Here is an 18,723-nt window from a genome sequence, read left to right on the forward strand (position 1 = left end):
CAAACTCATAAAACGAGATTCTGATCTTGGTTAGACAGCTGTAAATCTGGAGCAACTCCACTGACTTCAGTACAGTGATTCTAGATTTATATTGGCATAATTAAGATTAAAATCTGTCCCATAGCATGTTGCTATATGAAGAACCTTTTTACTTTAATTGCTTGTTCATATTTGATCAGAGAATAGATGAACATAGACTGTATTGATTAGTAATGGTTAATCCACAGGAGCAGAAAGATTCACTGAAACAAACACTACAGAAAAATTGAGGCAAACCAGCAAATTCCAATTACAAGAGAATATACTATAACATGGCAGTGTTAGGAGTTACCATGGGTAGTGGGATGGTGAAAATTAGGTGGATAATATTTAAAATAGCCTTCTTGGTATGCTGTAATTGAAGAGAACAAAATATCAGAAGAATCTAGACTAATCCAAGAAACAATTTTATTCTTCTGTTAATGATAAGTTTCAGGCACCCTTTATGTGCACTACCTACTAATTGCTACAGTAAAGCACCAACATCTGTGATAGCTCAGTGGTTTGAGCCTTGGCCCGCTAAACCCAGGGTTGTGAGTTCAATTTAGGGATCTGGGGCAAAAACTGGGGATTGGTCCTGCTTTGAGCAGTGGGTTGGACTAGATGACCTCCTGAGGTCCCTTCCAACCCTGATATTCTATTATTCTATCTATATAGTTGCTGAACTGCTGCTCATATGACAGCAGCCTATGTAGCCATTACCCCTATAGTTAGTTGAGTTGGCAGTACTTGGGCACCTGTAGTGAAAGTAATTTAAAATAGAAAGTGAATGTCAAAATCCATGATTTCTTAAGTATAAAATACAAATGATTATGGGACAAAGTTTTTTTTACTATTGGTAGAGTAATCCAAAAATGTTCTAGGAATTTTACAGAAGGAAGGGGTTAAAAAGCCCAGAACCAATCTGTGATCAAATTTTGATCAACATACAGCAGTATAAATCTAGAATAATTCCATTAAAAACAATAAGAAAAGGAGTACTTGTGGCACCTTAGAGACTAACAAATTTATTAGAGCATAAGCTTTCGTGAGCTACAGCTCACTTCATCGGATGCATCCGATGAAGTGAGCTGTAGCTCACGAAAGCTTATGCTCTAATAAATTTGTTAGTCTCTAAGGTGCCACAAGTACTCCTTTTCTTTTTGCGAATACAGACTAACACGGCTGCTACTCTGAAACCATTAAAAACAATGGAAGTGCGAAACTAGTGTAAGATCGGAATCAGTCCTATCGTGCCTGCCCTGATCAATTTATAATCCAATTTTACATGTGACTCAACAAAAAGAAGGGGACATGGAGAAGGACAAAGTTTACACTAACGAGATCATGTAGTGATTAATTTATGGTACAACATGTTTTCATTATAATGGAAATTTATTTACCAAAAAGTTAAAGCTGTCTCTTGTAGGCAGCATGGAAGCAGTAGGTTTGTATGAAGAGAGGATGTAGGTTGGGAGGGGATTCACTGCAGACAGGGTAGCATTGAAGAGGCACTGAGATGAGGGTAGGAGGAAGAGATGAAGGAATCACTGAAGTTGTCAGTGGCAGAATAGGGATGAGGAGGAAATGTGGTAGGAGACAGAGACAGCAGATATAGAGGAGACAGCACCCCAACTTGTTTCTGTTTGGAGTATGGAACAGTATTTTCTATTTAACAGGTTGATCCTTTGATTTCAGATATGGGCCACATATAGTAGAATGTTTGAATTGTAATGATTACATAAATACACACTTATATTTTCCTAAGAGCTTTTCTTTGGACCCTAAACTGCTCTTTTATTCTTCTCTCTCAAACAGTATGAAAATCAGGCTCTTCTGTTTGGAAAGTGGGGCACCTCAGGACTGGTTGGTCGCCACAAGTTTTCTGATGTCACAGGAAAAATTAAATTGAAAAGAGAGTTCTTTTTGCCCCCAAAGGGCTGGGAATGGGAAGGAGAATGGATGGTTGATCCTGAAAGAAGGTCAGATTTCTGATTCCTACACAATCAAGGGGTTTGCGTTGTTTCCTAGTTATTTTCAGAATGTGCAGAATAAATTCATCTCTTGGGTTTAAGTGGGGTTGGACAGGTTTTAAACAGAATTTTTTTAGTAGGAGAGTAAGTTAGCCAATCGGCCAAAGCTATTTAATAACAGTACAATCTGTATTTACATTGTTAGAAGGAAGGATGAGCCTTCTTCTGTGAACATGCAGAAAGGATTTCCAGTGATTAGGGGACTAGCCTGGGACACTGAAGACCTTGGTGCAATTTTTGAATTCCCTGCTCTGCAATAGACTTGCTGTGTGATCATGGGCAAGTCACTTAAACTCTCTGTGCCTCAGTTCTCCATCTGTAACATGGAGGTACAACTGAGGTCTTGAGAAGAGAACACTAAGGATACACTGCAGACTGTGAGGGGCTCAGATTGCTACAGCGATGCGGCCATATAAGTACCTAAGATAGATCAGGTGACTGTCCGTCTGTTTAACAAAAGCTGCTTCAGATTTCAGCTTACTGTGGAGTCCATTACAAACCTCCAGTTCACATCATATCCACACAGTGTACAAATCACCATCTAGATGGTGAGATGATCCAATGGGGCTTTTAATTTTTATTTATTTATTTTGCTTTTTGAAGGGATGCAACCCAATAACAGTGCATGTTCACATACACAGAGAGAGACTGGATTAAACTGTAATAGCTACTAGTGGTGAAATTCTGGCTCCAAAATTCCCATTGATTTCAGTAGGGCCAAGAATTTCATCTCTGTGTTTTCTTCTTGTGTTCTGGCAGTGAACAAGCATAGGATGACTGGCACTGTACAACAGGAAGAGACCTGCTGTTGGGACCTTAAAATTTAGCAATTAAATCTTCATGTGAATGGATTGATTTTCAAGATTAATTTTTTCAGTTGATGAAGAGAAGCAATAAGTATACATTTGGGAACAATTCAGCTGATAAAGGAGAAAAGCCTCTTGTAAAAACATGAAGTAAAAACAATTATGCCTGATCTCTTCCACTAGACAGAAAATAACCCACACAACATTATTTTACCAGTAGATGGCATTACAAAACAGATTTCAGCTCTTTTGGAAATCAGATCTGACAGGGAATTAAAACTGGAGAAATTTATTTTATCTGAAATAATTAGTGATCTTTTAATGATCATGTTTACACTTCAAAAATATATCAGTAAAATATTTTATTTTCTTTTTAAACTCAGTCACACTTAAGAGGTGGAGAAAAGTCAAAGTTAGTCCAAATTCACAGGTTTCAGAGTAGCAGCCGTGTTAGTCTGTATTCGCAAAAAAGAAAAGGAGTACTTGTGGCGCCTTAGAGACTAACAAATTTATTTGAGCATAAGCTTTTGTGAGCTACAGCCTCATGTGAGCTATAGCTCGCACCTTAGAGACTAACAAATTTATTTGAGCATAAGCTTTCGTGAGCTACAGCCTCATGTGATTTTTCCAAATTTACAGTACAGCTAATGTTTTTTGAAAAATTGGGAAACTTGAGTACTGTAACATGGATGAAAAAGTTTGATATTGGATGCATTTCAGCAACATTTTAATGAACAAATAAACTAGCTGTGACAAAAGAATCAACTGGCAGCCCATTTAATTGCCTTTCCCCTCCTTATCCTAAGTTAGCCCATGTGTAGTCATATGTAGTTCGTAGGTAGTCTTCAGGGAAATGTTGATTTTTTTTTCATGTTATGACTGTCAATCACTCAATTAGAACAGTGATCCAGCACTATTGTGCAGTGTAAGTGGACAAAATAGGCTTGAAAAATACCCGTGATTTACACGGAATAAGTGATCCAAAGATTTGAAGAAAATGTGAAAGAAAACTCTGATATGAGAATTGTTTATATTTCATACATGTGTACATATGAAATATGTGCATTTTCATATGATATGTATTAGTATTTTATATATTTACATACATACATACACTTTTTGAGAGCATTCAAAGCAGGTCTAGATAGCAATCACGGGAACTTCTAGGAAAAGAAGTCTTTATGTGGTCTGTACTGCACACTATGGATAGTTGGAACTTCACAGTGACAGTGCAATAAAACTCAAATCTTTGTGCTCCAAAAGCACAGGCCTCTGCCACTGTGGCTGAAGAAAAATCTCCATTAGCTAATAGCAATAGAGCATTTGGCACATAGACTCAGACTTACTCAACTGTCCATTGGAGGATGGTGATAATTTTTTGTAAGCATGCACATGTGCACACACTTTACAGTAGTTCTATTCAGTAATTGTAGTTTAATGATTTGCTTTGCTAATATATTTGCTTTTGACTTCACAGTTTGCTGACTGAAGCTGATGCAGGTCATAGTGAGTTTACAGATGAAGTGTACCAAAATGAGAGTCGTTATCCTGGAGGAGAATGGAAAGCAGCTGAGGAGCCCTACACAGATGTGGTGAGATTCTTGCAAATCAATACTTTTTGTTTTTTAAAATTCTGGTTACAAGAGTTCTGCTTAGCTGTGAGCCATTTTGCTCCCCCTTTTCCTAATTTTTCATGGCATGATGGGCTTTTGAAATGTCTAATATTCTATTTTGACATGAGCAAAATATGTGTACTAAAACAAGTTAGTACAGAAAAATACAGTGATGTTTCACCAGCTATTTATTACAAAAATATTTGCTTCATCCTGAGTTGCAGCTGAGAGTGGTTGATTTGAGCCCATCAAACCAACTTCCTATTCAGCCTTACAATATGGTTATGCTACATGTGCATTTTTTACATCTTTTAAGGTATAATAACCCTTTGGTTTTTTCTACCTGAAAGAATGGAGAAAAAACTGCACCACCTAGTGAGATTACCTGTCCCCCTGGATGGATCTGGGAAGATGATGCTTGGATATATGATATAAATCGAGCGGTGGACGAGAAAGGTAAGATTAACTGTTTATACTATACTTATTAGGACAAACTCTTCACAGTCCATCAGGTAGAAGAATGTATTCCAAAACTTTCAACAGGTTGTTATGTTTCACTACAATATTTTGAAATATAAGTAACCAAGAGCATGTTAGTAACTAAGTAGAGGAACATTAGTGATTTCTGGGAAATTTTTACATTTCAAGGTTGATTTGGTTTTTGTGCATGTAGAACTTAAAGAAGAGGCAAAATGTGGCTTTAAATAGAAACTTGGCTGCAACCTTAACTTATGGAGAATCTAGCAGTTGTTTCATAAATTTAAAAACATGTTATGATTTAGGACCATCAAGTTTTGGATAGCCATGTAAGCACACAGTTATAAAACTGTTACTCTCATACTCCAGTTGTTTGTTACGCTCAACTTATTGTCTTATATTGGATTGTAATTTTTTGGGGCAGGAAACATCTCTTCCTGGATGTTTGTCCAGTGCTTATCCCAATGGAGTTCCCATCCTGTTTGGGATCTCTGGACACTTCCATAATGATGATGATGATGATGTAGGCTGGTGTTGAATTAAATACGCTGCAGGTGCATGAGAGACTGAGTGTGTGTTATACTTATTTAAGCCCGTAGGACAACAGTCATATTCTACTTTTCCACCTGGAATTCACATAGAGGGTGCATAGTGGGTCTAGGGATCTACACTGCAGGACTTACATCAACCCCATACCAACCCCAAGCCATTGTGGGATTTCTCTGAAGAGGGTCAGACGACACTGTGATTAAAATGCCAATGGCCAATCTAGTCTAGGGCTCCCAGCCGTGAAGATGCATTGGTGGTAGCAATATGGGAAATTTTAATGAAGAATCTAATGTAGACAAAGCCACATGCTTCAAGTATTTCATTATTATCTATTTCATCTTAATGACAATATTTACACTTGAGGGACCATGTACCCAGCAAACTGGTACCAGTTACGAAAGGAATCCACAATTAAAAATGCCCACTACGTATATCTATTCCCATTTTTACCCTACTTTTATTCACCAGACTATTATCAGTCTAAAAAAAATCACTAAATTATGCAACATCCCATAGTAGGACATAAATTTGCATGACATTAGGCAAAGTACTAGTAACAAAAGAACCTGGCCTCCCTTGAATCACAGGCACCACCATTTTGCACAGTATGCGAAGTTTCATAGGTTGCCTGCTGTGTATGTAAGCACATTTCATCAAGCAAAATCCAAGGTGGTATACTTTTTTTGGTATACTTGTTCAAGTTGTTAAGTGCTCATTGTCACAAGATACCATTGAGGCCAAAAGCTTAGTAGGATTTTAAAAAGGTCTGATATAGATAATGAGATAGTTATATAGGCAATGAGAACATCCACAGTTACATTAAAAGGAAAATAAAACCTCAATCTACTGGGCATAACCCAACTCTGACTGAAAAGGGTTAGGAAGAAACTTACATCATGAGCTGGTTATAAAGCTGTCAATGATGGGGTTTCCTGTGCCCTTCTAAGAAGGGCCGGGTACTGGCCATTGTCCGAGACAGATTACTAGATTAGATGGACCACTGGGCTGATGAACTTTAGAAATTCGCAAGCACAGTAAAGAGACACTATTTGTTACTAGAACTGCTCTTATTGCCACCTGCTCATAATTAATCCAAATATAAAATGGACCCATCGATCCAGCAGCAAGTAGTTCAAGAGGGTGTGGTGTAACCCATGTAATGAGATGACTGTTACGATATTATAGGGATGTTTGGGGGAAATATTTGACTTCAAAGCCTGCCAGTAAACAAGAAATCTATGGAATATTTCTATACTATTTCAAGAAACAAGGGACTTGGGAAAGAAGAAGGGACAGTTTTAAGAGAAGAGTATCTGAAGCCCAGAAGTCTGCAGTACTATCATGAATTTGGATGAATTCTAAAGAACCTGAAGACTCTCGGATAGCTGTTTTCTTTTTTTTTTAAAGTCCAGTGAAACAACTGGCTGTTTGGCATCACTGGAATCTAAGTTTTCTTACTCCTCTTATGTAGCTTTGCCACCTGTGCTCAGGTTAAGTCTCAGTGCATGAGGTCATAATACCTTCCACAGCAGAAAGTTAGACTACATAAAAATCTGGACCCCAGATTCTGGCTGTTGAATTCCAATTTTGTACAGTGGAAATATAAAAAGCAGTGTTGCCAAATCTTGTGATTTTTGTCATGTTTCTCACAATAATTGGTGTGTTTCTTAAAACCTGAGGTCATGTGATTGTTTGAATTCCAGCTTTCATTTAAAATAAAAAGTAAGTTTCTAGCCCTCCTGGTTGTAAAGCATGCAAATATGACCCCAATGCGCCCTAAAGTCTCAAAACCCAGTAAGTAAATTTTTTTTGTGACCCGACCCATGACTTTTAAATGTTTAGGGCTGGCAATACTAAAATAGTCCCTTATGGATTTATTTTATTTCCAATAAAACTTTACCATCTGCAGAACTGCTTTAACACTGAACCCAAACTCCTCTTGTTTATAACTTAAACTGTTTATCTGAAGCATAACTAACAAATCCTGTTTTAGGCTGGGAATATGGAATTACCATTCCTCCAGACAACAAACCAAAGTCCTGGGTTGCTGCAGAAAAAATGTATCATACACACAGACGGCGAAGACTGATGCGAAAACGCAAAAAGGATTCAAGCCAAGCAACAACAGGAGTAAAGGTACAAGGAGCATATTAGAACTGTAGTTAAGGGTTTCTATTTCTTACACACAATACATGTTTTTAGAGGTAAATGTGTTGGAAATGAATCTCACAGATAAGTCTGAGTGCAGAACAACATTCTCTTTCTATCTAAAGAAAAATATTTTAAAACAACTTTATTTGACATGCAGTCAGGTTCCCTTTCCTACTGTAGAATAGTGTCTTTGTCTTTCACTTAGAGTTTATTTTGAAAGCGGTTGATTGTTTTTGCTGTAACTATTGCAGACTTTTTATGACATTTATGTAAGTTCAGAGTGGATGATTTGTTTTTCTTCTGATGTCTCCTAGGTAATAGCATCCTATGAAGATAAAGAAGGATGGGAATATGCATCTTTGATTGGCTGGAAGTTTCACTGGAAACAATGCAGTTCTGATACATTCCGCCGTAGACGCTGGAGGAGAAAAATGGCTCCTTCCGAAACACATGGTGCAGCAGCTATCTTTAAACTTGAAGGTGCTCTTGTAAGTAGTAAAATCACAGCAGTAATTGTTTAATTAACAGGAAAATAAGTTTTAAAATTAGTGGTTAAACATTAACATGTTATTAAATACAGGAAGCTACTGCTTGAGATGCTTTATAACCATTAAATTGCTGTGTGACTGAGGCATTCACAGGCTTCAAGGCCAGAAGGGACCATTATGATCATATTGTCTGCATAATATGTATACTGTTTGACTCCTAGAATTATTTCTCTGTTAGCATATTATGAGACTTCGCAGCAGAAACTGAACCATTAGGAGACCCACCTGCCTGGAAAAGCAAAGGAGATGGTCCAACTATAGTAAAGCTGCTCAAGGGTATAAATCAAATGCATAAAGAATAATTGTGTCAGTAACGGGTATGGACAGGTATTGCCTCTGCTGGATATTTGTGTCTAGAGGCAATTAAACAACTAAAGGGATGGCACAGTATGAAAGAAGATAGAAAGATATCTATATGGTCACTAATAGATCATCACAATTTAATTATTCCATAGGTTTGTTAAAGGATTCATTGTATATGCGAAAGGCATTAACTAGGGAATAGTATAAAGAACATAGTGTGAGAAAGTAATATATTTTACTAGGATATTGGTTACAGAAAGGGCGGTGGCATCGTACTAGGGAAATTTCAATTTGTGGCAGTGGCACTACATTTTTTTCTTGTTTTGCATCATAAGCAACAAACAACAGCCATCTAGTTTATAATATCTATTTTCTTTCCTCAACTTCCCTGGGTCCTGACTCCCATGGAGTTTTGAACATTCGCTTTTTAGTGTCTGTTTCTTTTAACTCTATAAATATTGGGCTAGACACAGCTCATGGTTGCTGCCAGCTTGTACCAGTGTAATTGAGGGGCTAACGCCCCCAGCAGTATAATAGCTCTTTAGAGGAGGTTGGTGGCCAGTGTAGAGTGCTTGCAGCCTCTCCTGTAGTAGGGTGCTTGCAGGCAGGCCCATCGAGAGAAATGGGGGGCTCTGGTACATCATGTTCACTGGTGCCCCAGCTCCTCCCATTTCACTTTATTTATACAGACATTATACATTTTGGGGTGCCCCGAGCTCAGGCCCCCAATACAATTGTTCTCTCTTTCCCTTCTTCTTATCTGCCCAATTTATCCCACAAAGCAGGCAGCATTGGCCAAGAAGTGGACATGACCACCAGACTGATTTCTATAGCGCTCTGACTGCAACTTAAAAAATTAACCTTCCCAAAGGAGAGTGGCAGAGCAAACACCTTTGCCTGCAGCCAAGCGTGAACATCTTCCGCAGTACACTAGGCTTCATTTGTTCAGGGAGGTACAATTTGCATCTCTTCTTGCCCTAACAGGAGTGAATGAAGCCCATTGTGTACATAAGAAGCCATTTACATGAAGATCATGTTATTTCTGTGTATGTAAATGTCAGTGAACTTGGTTTTGTATATGATTTTAGGGAGCAGACACGAGCCTTGATGATGGAGAGGGGAAGAGCTCAGAAAAAGACAAGGAGTCTGCCACACGTGTATTTGGTGCCAACACTCCAATTGTTTCCTGCAGTTTTGACAGTAGGTTTTTACCAGATCCCTGCTTAATGACTCACTTCTGTTATTATGCATACTGATCACTGATAATCAGTAGCCAGATAGTGAACCATATTGTTACCCCATCCTCCTTCCCCCACTCCCCACCAGTGTACTTCCCCCACTCCCCACCAGTGTCTCATCCACTTGTTGCATCTTCTTACTAACCAAGATTGTAAATTGTTTGGGACAGTGTCTGTATTTTAACTATATGCTTGTACGTCTCCTAGCACAATGATGGTCAATCCCTGATGGGGCCTAGAATGGCTACTGGAAGACAAACAATGCATAGTACGACTAACAATGTTCAACTTCGTCTGTTTCCATCATTTGAAGATCTAAATATAAATCCTATCAACAGAAAAGTTAATAAAAATATTTGAGTAAACAGGATCAAAACCAATAAATTGGATTACAGAATATGGGTCAAATAATCTCTAGTAGCTCATAATTATATGAAAATTTAGGGATGCTTAGTTCCCATTTTGATAGGTGCCTTACAGATACCTAAAGTAGATTGATAGATAGGACCCTATTAGTAATAGTGCAATATAGACAGTTATGCTATTGACCCTCCATTCACTCTACTCTTTTGGAGCCAAATGCATGTTTCATTGGCTACACAATCAAAGCAGCCAACCAGATTTGCTCTGGCCAAATCTCAATAGAAAACTGAGCTGTATTTCAGCCTCAAACCCTAATCTAAACATAATCCAGATCTAGATCCAAACAGTCCTCTCTCAGCTCATCTCTTTCTGTTTGTACAAATGCTCTAATTACAGTCTACTAGTACCGCCAAGTTGTCCACTCTCCCCTCCGTTTAACCATAGTCAAATAAGTCTGGGAGCACCTTGCTGAATTCTGCTGTAAGCAAGCAATAGTAGAAAAGGAAGAACTACCTGTCCTGAGCATAACATATACTTGGGGGAGGGGGGTTGGAGGCAGTCAGAGGAAGGAACCAGAGCTTTAGTTTACAAGCCCTTTAACTGGTTTTCAGGATTCAAATAGGATTTAACTCTGAAAATAAAAAGCCAAGCCAAAAAAAAAAAAAAGTTTCCCGTTCGGACTTTTGTTTCTATTTACCCTCTGATCTTCAGATGTTGAGCTAAAAAAACTATTTTATGGAATTTTATTATTTTAAATAAAATGTCTAATATGCTTAAATAAGCTCCTGCTCCCTTTCAAGTCAATGGCAACACTTGTACTGAATTCAGTGGGATCAGACTTTGGCCCAAAATAAGCCAGTGAACTGTACTGACCAACATTTTGGATTTGGGGGCGACAGAAAGGAATTAAATGATGTTCAAAAATATATTCAGGGCTAGCTTGCTTTGGGGTGAATCCTGCAGTTTTCAGTGCTACTTCTACCTTCAGTCTTGAAGAAAGAACTGTTGGTCCTGACCTCTAATTTCATATAATTGCAGACAGGTGCATGAGAAGTTACATCTGATTATCAGACTCTTTTGAATAGAGTAATTTGTTAGGACTTTTTAAAGTCTCTGGCAGAGTCAGAAGTGAAAAAACAGTATGGCATCCATTTTATCCCATTCTAGGGATCTTCATCTACTTTGTGCTGGGCTGTAGAAGCAGCACCCATACGTTAGCCTGATAGTACCAGTGCACTGATCACAAATATTCAAGTTAATATATGGTGCTAAAATTGCTCGTGCTTTCGTTGAGAAGCTATTGAATGCCTGTTTTATAAATGCAAAATAGCCCAATTAAAGGAATCACACTTGTTTAATTCTAACCACTACATTTGGACTCTCATTTTGTGTAGGAGTGTACAGTTACCACCTTCGCTGCTACATCTATCAGGCAAGAAACCTTACTGCTTTAGACAAAGACAGCTTTTCAGGTATGGAAAAATCCTATTAAAGTCAACAAACCCATTCCCTACAATTAATGAATAGCTTATTTCAGCTATAGGATAGCTTGATTCACCTGCTGTAAGCCCCGATGGCAGTAATTACCGCTTTACTGAGTGGGATCCAGAGCTGGCCAGCTCATCCCCAAAGTGCACAGTACTGACCAACAAGGAGGGGTGGCTAGTTCATCTGGGAAATGCACCAATTTAGCAGTACCCCCAGGACAGTTCTGCCAGCTCCCCTCCCCAGCAGATACCTGTAGGGAGAGTGGTGGTGCAAACATTGCCTATACTTCCCCATGGACGAATTTCCCCTGGGCCCCAGCTTCTCCTTTTTGGCCCAAGACTATGCAGTGTGTAACTCTGTCCACTCTTCACAGAGATGAATCAAGCTATATCTGCTGTTGTATCAACAAGTTCTTGCCTTATCTAAAGTTTTATATTATGTTAGCACTAATATTGACTTGTACAGAAATTGCAGATTATATGTACCTTACTGCTAAGCATGGGTCTTGTTTATTTGTACAAAGGTATTCATTAGTGCTTAATTGTACAGGAACTAAAAATTTTTTACCCCTCAATAGGCAATAGTGCCACAAGATCTATTGTAAAGATTTATAAACTGTAGTAATTTATCCATGGTAGCATGATGTTCAGACAAATCACTTTTACTCCTGGTATTTATTTGTATGACTTTATCATAGCTCCATCCATAAGGAAAGTCTTAGATATTTCTACCTATGTCAGGTTTCAGAGTAGCAGCCGTGTTAGTCTGTATTCGCAGAAAGCAAAGGAGTACTTGCGGCACCTTAGAGACTAACAAATTTATTTGAGCATAAGCTTTCGTGAGCTACAGCTCACTTCATCAAGCTTATGCTCAAATAAATTTGTTAGTCTCTAAGGTGCCACAAGTACTCCTTTTTTTTCTACCTATGTGTATCAGTCTGTATCTCTGTAAGCTAGAGTAAACTAATGGGTAATCAGGTACTCAAGTATTTAATGTTTGTTAGTTGCAATGAAAAATTCCACTGGGTGGACAGAATGGGATACTGTATAAACATGACTTTGAACTTCTAACAGGGTAGGGTTAGAATGAATATACTGTGGATGTGGGGCTGGGTTTTTCAGGGTTTTTTTGTTTGTTTGTTTTTCTACGTTTCCATCTTCTCTCTTCCCCTTCTTTCCTTTTTATTATTAATTGAAAATATCTAGTGCATTCAATAATTTGTTAGAAACATAGAATGAAGTATATTGTAGCAGTGATGCTGTTTTCTCATATGTTGTCTGAGTTCAAATTCTATGTACATAGCATATGTCACTGTTTTGGATTTACTTGAATACGCAGCAATTAAAAAGAAATACAAAGAAACTACAACAATCCCCCTACTTGACAGATATCTCAGATGCAGACACATATAAACCTAAACATCTAAACTTGTACTTTAACAGCAATAACACTTGAAGATTTACACAAAAATACATAAAACTTGGATTAGTTACTTAGCTAGAGGCTGTTGAAGCTGACCTAAAGATAACCTTTAAAATAGCCTCTGGTGCTTGGTAACGGCAATTTGTACAGGAAATGTTAATATCCATCATCAGATACCTTCTTCAGAGATCCCAATGATTTAGAGGTCTACCTAATAGTAGGCCTAGAACACTTTAATCATTTAGTTCTGTTTCACAAGAGGAAGGGGGCTGCCATAAATAAACATGTTTGAGGCCAGAGCTTGATCTGTGCAATAGCCTAGTAGAATTTATTGTTCAACAACTAGTCAGAACTAGAATGATCTCTTTGTATTATTTAGGATTCCCTGGAGTTGTACATCAACAGAGGCATCAAGGAAAAGCTTAGATAGAGGATATATGTCAGTAATTGTAAGAGGCTAGTATATCAAAACTTCATTTTAGTTTTCAGGCTAATTTTCTGAGTCATAGGACATTTACACAGATTATTGTGGTGTTCAAGATGTGCACAGAGCAAACTCTGCGATAACCAAACTGAGAATTTAAAGGTTCATCATCAGTTCTGTGTTAACCTTTCCATTGTGTTTGATGATGAAATACAAATACATGAAAGGATTTGAAGAGGCAACCAGGTGGCTCAGGAAACTGGTAACAAAATATGGAGACTGTCACCTCCAAGTTGTAGTTTCAAATCCAGGCATGCTTGATAATGAAAAATACTACCAATCTTGTAACAGCCTAGCTTCTGCCACTGGATTCACCTGTGTGGACCTCCACTGACTTGATGGCTCTTGAGTGCTTGCGACAGAAAGGATAGGTTTTAATGCTGTGATGCAACATACACAGAGTGAAGAGACTTTTTTAAGGAAAAACAGGGACACCTGTCATGGGGAATTCATAGATGAGTTTTTAATAGCTATGGTGGGCAAGTACCCAGGGCTATGGGATTGTGCCTGTTTCTTTTTCCCTCAGGGTTAGCTCCACTAAGCAATCTTTGGTCCCTAAAACTGGATTAGAAATCTCCCCTGAGATTTCTGGACATTCCTTGTTTATAATCAGGCTAAAATTATTTATTTTATTTATTTTCGTGTGATGGAGTTAAGGCACTTGTACTTCTGATTCAAGCTAAAACAGGAAGTACACGGGCATGTGAAAGTGAAGAAAAAATGGTAAACTTTTCAAGCCTCAAGAAAGGTTTAATGGAGGAATAGGTGAAGGTTCAGGTCAGATTAGTTTTCACAGCTCACGTGCAGAGGTTCATAGATAAAACCCTTCGACTCCAGAGGGTTACACATTCATTACAGTGGGTGAGGAGTTATGTATCCAGGTAATTCTACCACACTTTCACTGTGGTTTCTATGAATATTACATTTTAGAGTTACATGCACTGCTTTTAATACTAGCAGGATAAGATTCTAATCAGTACAATGGGATGTTATACTTTGTAATAGGGTTGCCTGCTGCCTGCAATCACCACCCATAGGTGTTTGTTATAGCCTGAGGTATAGAGACTTGAACTGGGAGGAGACAACGAGGGAAGGAAAATAATGTAGGCCAGATCTTCATTTGGTGTACATTGACCAATTTCCACCAGCTGAGGATCTGGCCATTTTTTTAAAAAAAATTAGATTTTCTAAATCTTTGTATGGTCTTTCAGATCCATATGCTCATGTTTCATTCCTCCATCAAAGCAAAACAACTGAGATCATCCATTCAACTCTGAATCCTACATGGGACCAAACGCTTATATTTAATGAAATTGAAATCTATGGAGACCCACAGACAGTAGCACAAAATCCACCTAATGTGGTTATTGAACTTTTTGACAATGACCAAGTGGTATGTGAATTTTTTTGTCTTGATTCCCCTTTAGTTGTTTACTTGGAAATAGCAGATTAATTAAAGTTTATGATTTCTGATTGGCCAATTTGTCCAGGGCAAAGATGAGTTTCTAGGAAGAAGTGTTTGCTCTCCTTTGGTAAAGGTAAACTCAGAAGTGGATATCACACCTAAGCTTCTCTGGTACCCTGTAATGAATGGAGGCAAAGCTTGTGGGGACATCCTTTTCGATGCTGAGCTTATTCTGAGGGACAAGGTAATTTAAATATATATTATATATATTCTTCCAAACTGTATGGCATTTTGAAACAATTACAGTAGTGAATGTTTTACTATATATGGTGCATTCTGTTTAAGAAAAAGGAAAGAAACTTGTGCTTCTGTGCTTTTATTCATAGGATGGTTCCAACCTTCCAATTCTTCCATCACAAAGAGCACCAAAGCTTTACATGGTACCTCAAGGAATTAGACCTGTTGTTCAGCTCACTGCTATTGAGGTAGTGTATGCTGCTCAAATTAACTGAATATAATGAGAAGAATCTCATCTTGTAGGGTACAAAATGTCTTTATATATTTGCTTCCATAAATAATTGGTAATGAAATAAATACAGATGGCTTATTTTCCAGTGTAGTGTCATTAAAATTTTTTGGTAAAACACCTTGCAATATATGTCAGCCATACTTTATAATTGGAAAGACATTGTTTTCCCCTTTCAGTTATTATTTCAGTATCATTTTTAGCACACTGGTTTCCCTTAGTAATGCCTATATTGGATTTTATTTACAGATTCTTGCCTGGGGGTTACGAAACATGAAAAACTACCAAATGGCTTCTATTACTTCTCCAAGTCTCATTGTAGAGTGTGGTGGTGAAATGGTGCAGTCTGAAGTGATCAAAAACCTCAAAAAGACACCAAATTTTCCATATTCTGTTCTCTTCATGAAAGTGGTATGATATTAAAATTACAGTGCAAAGATCTTCAGTAGTATTTAAATATTCTACACTCTAGGTTTCCTTTTAGTAGAAAAATCAATAGAAGGAACAAGCAATTCTTCTTTGACTTAATGTAAGACATTCATCTTTGAGTCTGAAAGTTTTCATAATGATAATTAAACATTTCTACACAAATACTGGCAAAATAATATATTCCCAAATGCTACCAATCAATATGACTATGTTGATGATCTATCTATAGATCTGTATAGGTATTTATACAGCCCTCATCACTGTAATATGTGAGACTTGGGAAATCTTACTTTGAGGCAATACATGTATTTTTAAAAGATTTTTCTACTGACATTTATTTAATTAGTACAGCATGGAGCTGCATGATATATGCAAATTTACACGAACAGTCTCAGTATTAAATTACTGAGACTGTGGCCCAATCCTGCAGTCTTTGCTCAGGCAAAAACTCTTTATTCTCCTTATCGACCATGGTTCTAAACACAGGCAACTCTTTTTAACTTCTAGTTTTTGCCCAAAGAGGAGCTATACACTCCATCACTAGTTATTAAAGTGATAGACCACAGACATTTTGGACGGAAACCAGTTGTGGGACAGTGTACCATTGAGTCCCTGGAAGACTTTCGCTGTGACCCCTACGCTACTAAAGAAGACATTGCACCACAACTAAAAGGTAGGCAGCTAGAAGATGACAACAATTCACCTCCTCTCTTGAGGAAGATTTGAGTAAGCCACCTTGAATGTTCACTGTATATACAGAATAGATTTATAGCAACCTAGTGTTGTATATTAAGTTAGTGACAGTGTGGTTTGAGTGGAAAAATCAAACTCTCAGTATTAATCACCAATGTGGTAATCTATAGAGCCTCAGAAGAGAGACAACAACCTACAGGGCAACGTCTGTATTGTTACAACAGACAGTGTCAAACCGTTGGATTAGCTGGTACCTCCGAAAGGCTTCTATAGCACTTGCATGCAATATAACTACCTTTAAATGACTGTTGTAATTGGTAATACTGATGTAGAGAACGACACTCAAGGAGAAAGATAAAAGACTGAAAGCAAAGAGGGAGTTATTACAAAGATGGCTTTACATTTTATGGGTAAATTTATTTGGAAAGCCATGGTTTATTTAAACCTCCCATCTTTTACTTAGTTTATCTTCAGTGCTCCTTAAAAAGCCATCATCATTATTCCAGAGAATGGATGGAAATACCACAGTAGCTTTTTTTAAAAAAAGGAAGGAATATGGAAACATAGGAGCTGCTCCATGCATTTGGACCATATAAGCACTCACATGGATCAACTTGAAGATCAGGCTCCTAATGGACCACATCAGTTCACTGTACTGTACTGTCATATTATGCATATAGGCACCATTTTTTTCAATTACAACCCATTATGGGAAGATTTTGAAAACCATAAACGGCAGGTAAGAGTCAAACATCCACTGACTTTCAGTAGGCATTAGGTGCCGACCTGCTAGTTGCAGCTTTGAAAATGTCCCATGGTTGCTTTTTCTTCAAACTCCATTGCATTTGATACACGTTTGTGTGTTAGAGAGAAAAGTATATATGTAACACAGCTAATGCTTGCTAATTTCTTTAAAGAGTTAATCCTGAGTAGCAGTTAACAAAACATTGCAAATAACTGCTTACTTTAAAAAGTCAAACCCACGCCAAATAAATTCTTTTACATCTTCTATAACATTTAAATTTAAATTCCGATAGCAAAATTGACTAGCATATTTCACCTTAAGAAAATGTTTCATTTACAGTTAGCCTCCTGTCTGCTGTGCCTCATCAGAATGTGGTCATTGAAATGGAAGAAACAAAGCCACTACTAGCAGCTCAGGTAATCTTTGGAATTTGATGCTTGACTTTCATATTTTGGACATATGATTTACTAACAACTACTTTCAGAGTAGCAGCCGTGTTAGTCTGTATTCGCAAAAAGAAAAGGAGTACTTGTGGCACCTTAGAGACTAACAAATTTATTAGAGCATAAGCTTTCGTGAGCTACAGCTCACTTCATCGGATGCATCCGATGAAGTGAGCTGTAGCTCACGAAAGCTTATGCTCTAATAAATTTGTTAGTCTCTAAGGTGCCACAAGTACTCCTTTTCTTTTAACAACTACTTAGCATACAACTTTGGATTTCTGTAAGCTTTTCTGCCCAAGTCATAGAAGCAACTACAAAATTGGTGGAGCCTTTTGGAGTGTCATTTAAAATAAATTTGTTTTGTGGCAGGGGAGTAAAGAAAGTATCTTTATTATTATTACCCTTTTTCTAATGGGTAACATTGAAATGATGCATTTCACGCAAAGTAGAGTTGAGTAAATAATTAATAATAATGTATTCTCAATCAATTTATCCTATCTGTTCAAGAATTGTCTGTGAGCAGTTTATAACTTTTCAAATGATTTCCTATTCCAAATTATTCACTAAATACTTCTGGTGAATAATTTTTGGTCTTTAGATCATTCATGAGCAGTTTGTTACAGGTGTTCAGATATGAAATTCTAGAAGTGTTGATTGGATTATTGGACTCCTAGGCCATATGGCACATTTCTGTTTCCTGATTGGATGAGTTGTACTTAAAATCAGGTTTCTGTTGTGAATATTTGCATTTACAAGTTCTAAATGTGTGCTCTGTGAATATTCTTGAATATTTGCTTACAATTCAAAATATTTTTGTGACCACTCCTGCCCGTAAACTCATTTTCTAGGTTGTTTGTAGAAAGCAACCACAAAAGCCAAAGTGAATTCAACAACAGACACTACTGGTGTTTAATTGAAGTTTTCGAGCAAGCACCTGCTGAACTTTTTTGAGCTATTCATCCACATTTAATGCTTAACACACTAAATCT

At 37.5% G+C, this 18,723-nt stretch overlaps 1 protein-coding gene across 3 annotated transcripts in view; it reads left to right on the forward strand.

Annotated features, from left to right (window-relative positions):
* Positions 1-18,723, forward strand: part of MYOF (myoferlin) — a 111,487-nt gene that overhangs the window by 71,705 nt on the left and 21,059 nt on the right. For all 3 annotated transcript variants that reach the window (XM_038409248.2, XM_038409246.2, XM_043518711.1), the window contains 13 exons: positions 1,837-2,000; positions 4,335-4,449; positions 4,821-4,926; positions 7,490-7,632; positions 7,962-8,135; positions 9,587-9,698; positions 11,494-11,571; positions 14,705-14,886; positions 14,984-15,142; positions 15,285-15,383; positions 15,674-15,835; positions 16,361-16,526; positions 17,631-17,707. In XM_038409248.2, coding sequence (XP_038265176.1) covers positions 1,837-2,000; positions 4,335-4,449; positions 4,821-4,926; positions 7,490-7,632; positions 7,962-8,135; positions 9,587-9,698; positions 11,494-11,571; positions 14,705-14,886; positions 14,984-15,142; positions 15,285-15,383; positions 15,674-15,835; positions 16,361-16,526; positions 17,631-17,707 — 1,737 coding nt within the window. The remainder of the gene's footprint in view (positions 1-1,836; positions 2,001-4,334; positions 4,450-4,820; positions 4,927-7,489; positions 7,633-7,961; positions 8,136-9,586; positions 9,699-11,493; positions 11,572-14,704; positions 14,887-14,983; positions 15,143-15,284; positions 15,384-15,673; positions 15,836-16,360; positions 16,527-17,630; positions 17,708-18,723) is intronic.

The sequence above is a fragment of the Dermochelys coriacea genome, chromosome 7 (assembly GCF_009764565.3).
Source record: "Dermochelys coriacea isolate rDerCor1 chromosome 7, rDerCor1.pri.v4, whole genome shotgun sequence".
Taxonomy (NCBI): Eukaryota; Metazoa; Chordata; order Testudines; family Dermochelyidae; genus Dermochelys; species Dermochelys coriacea.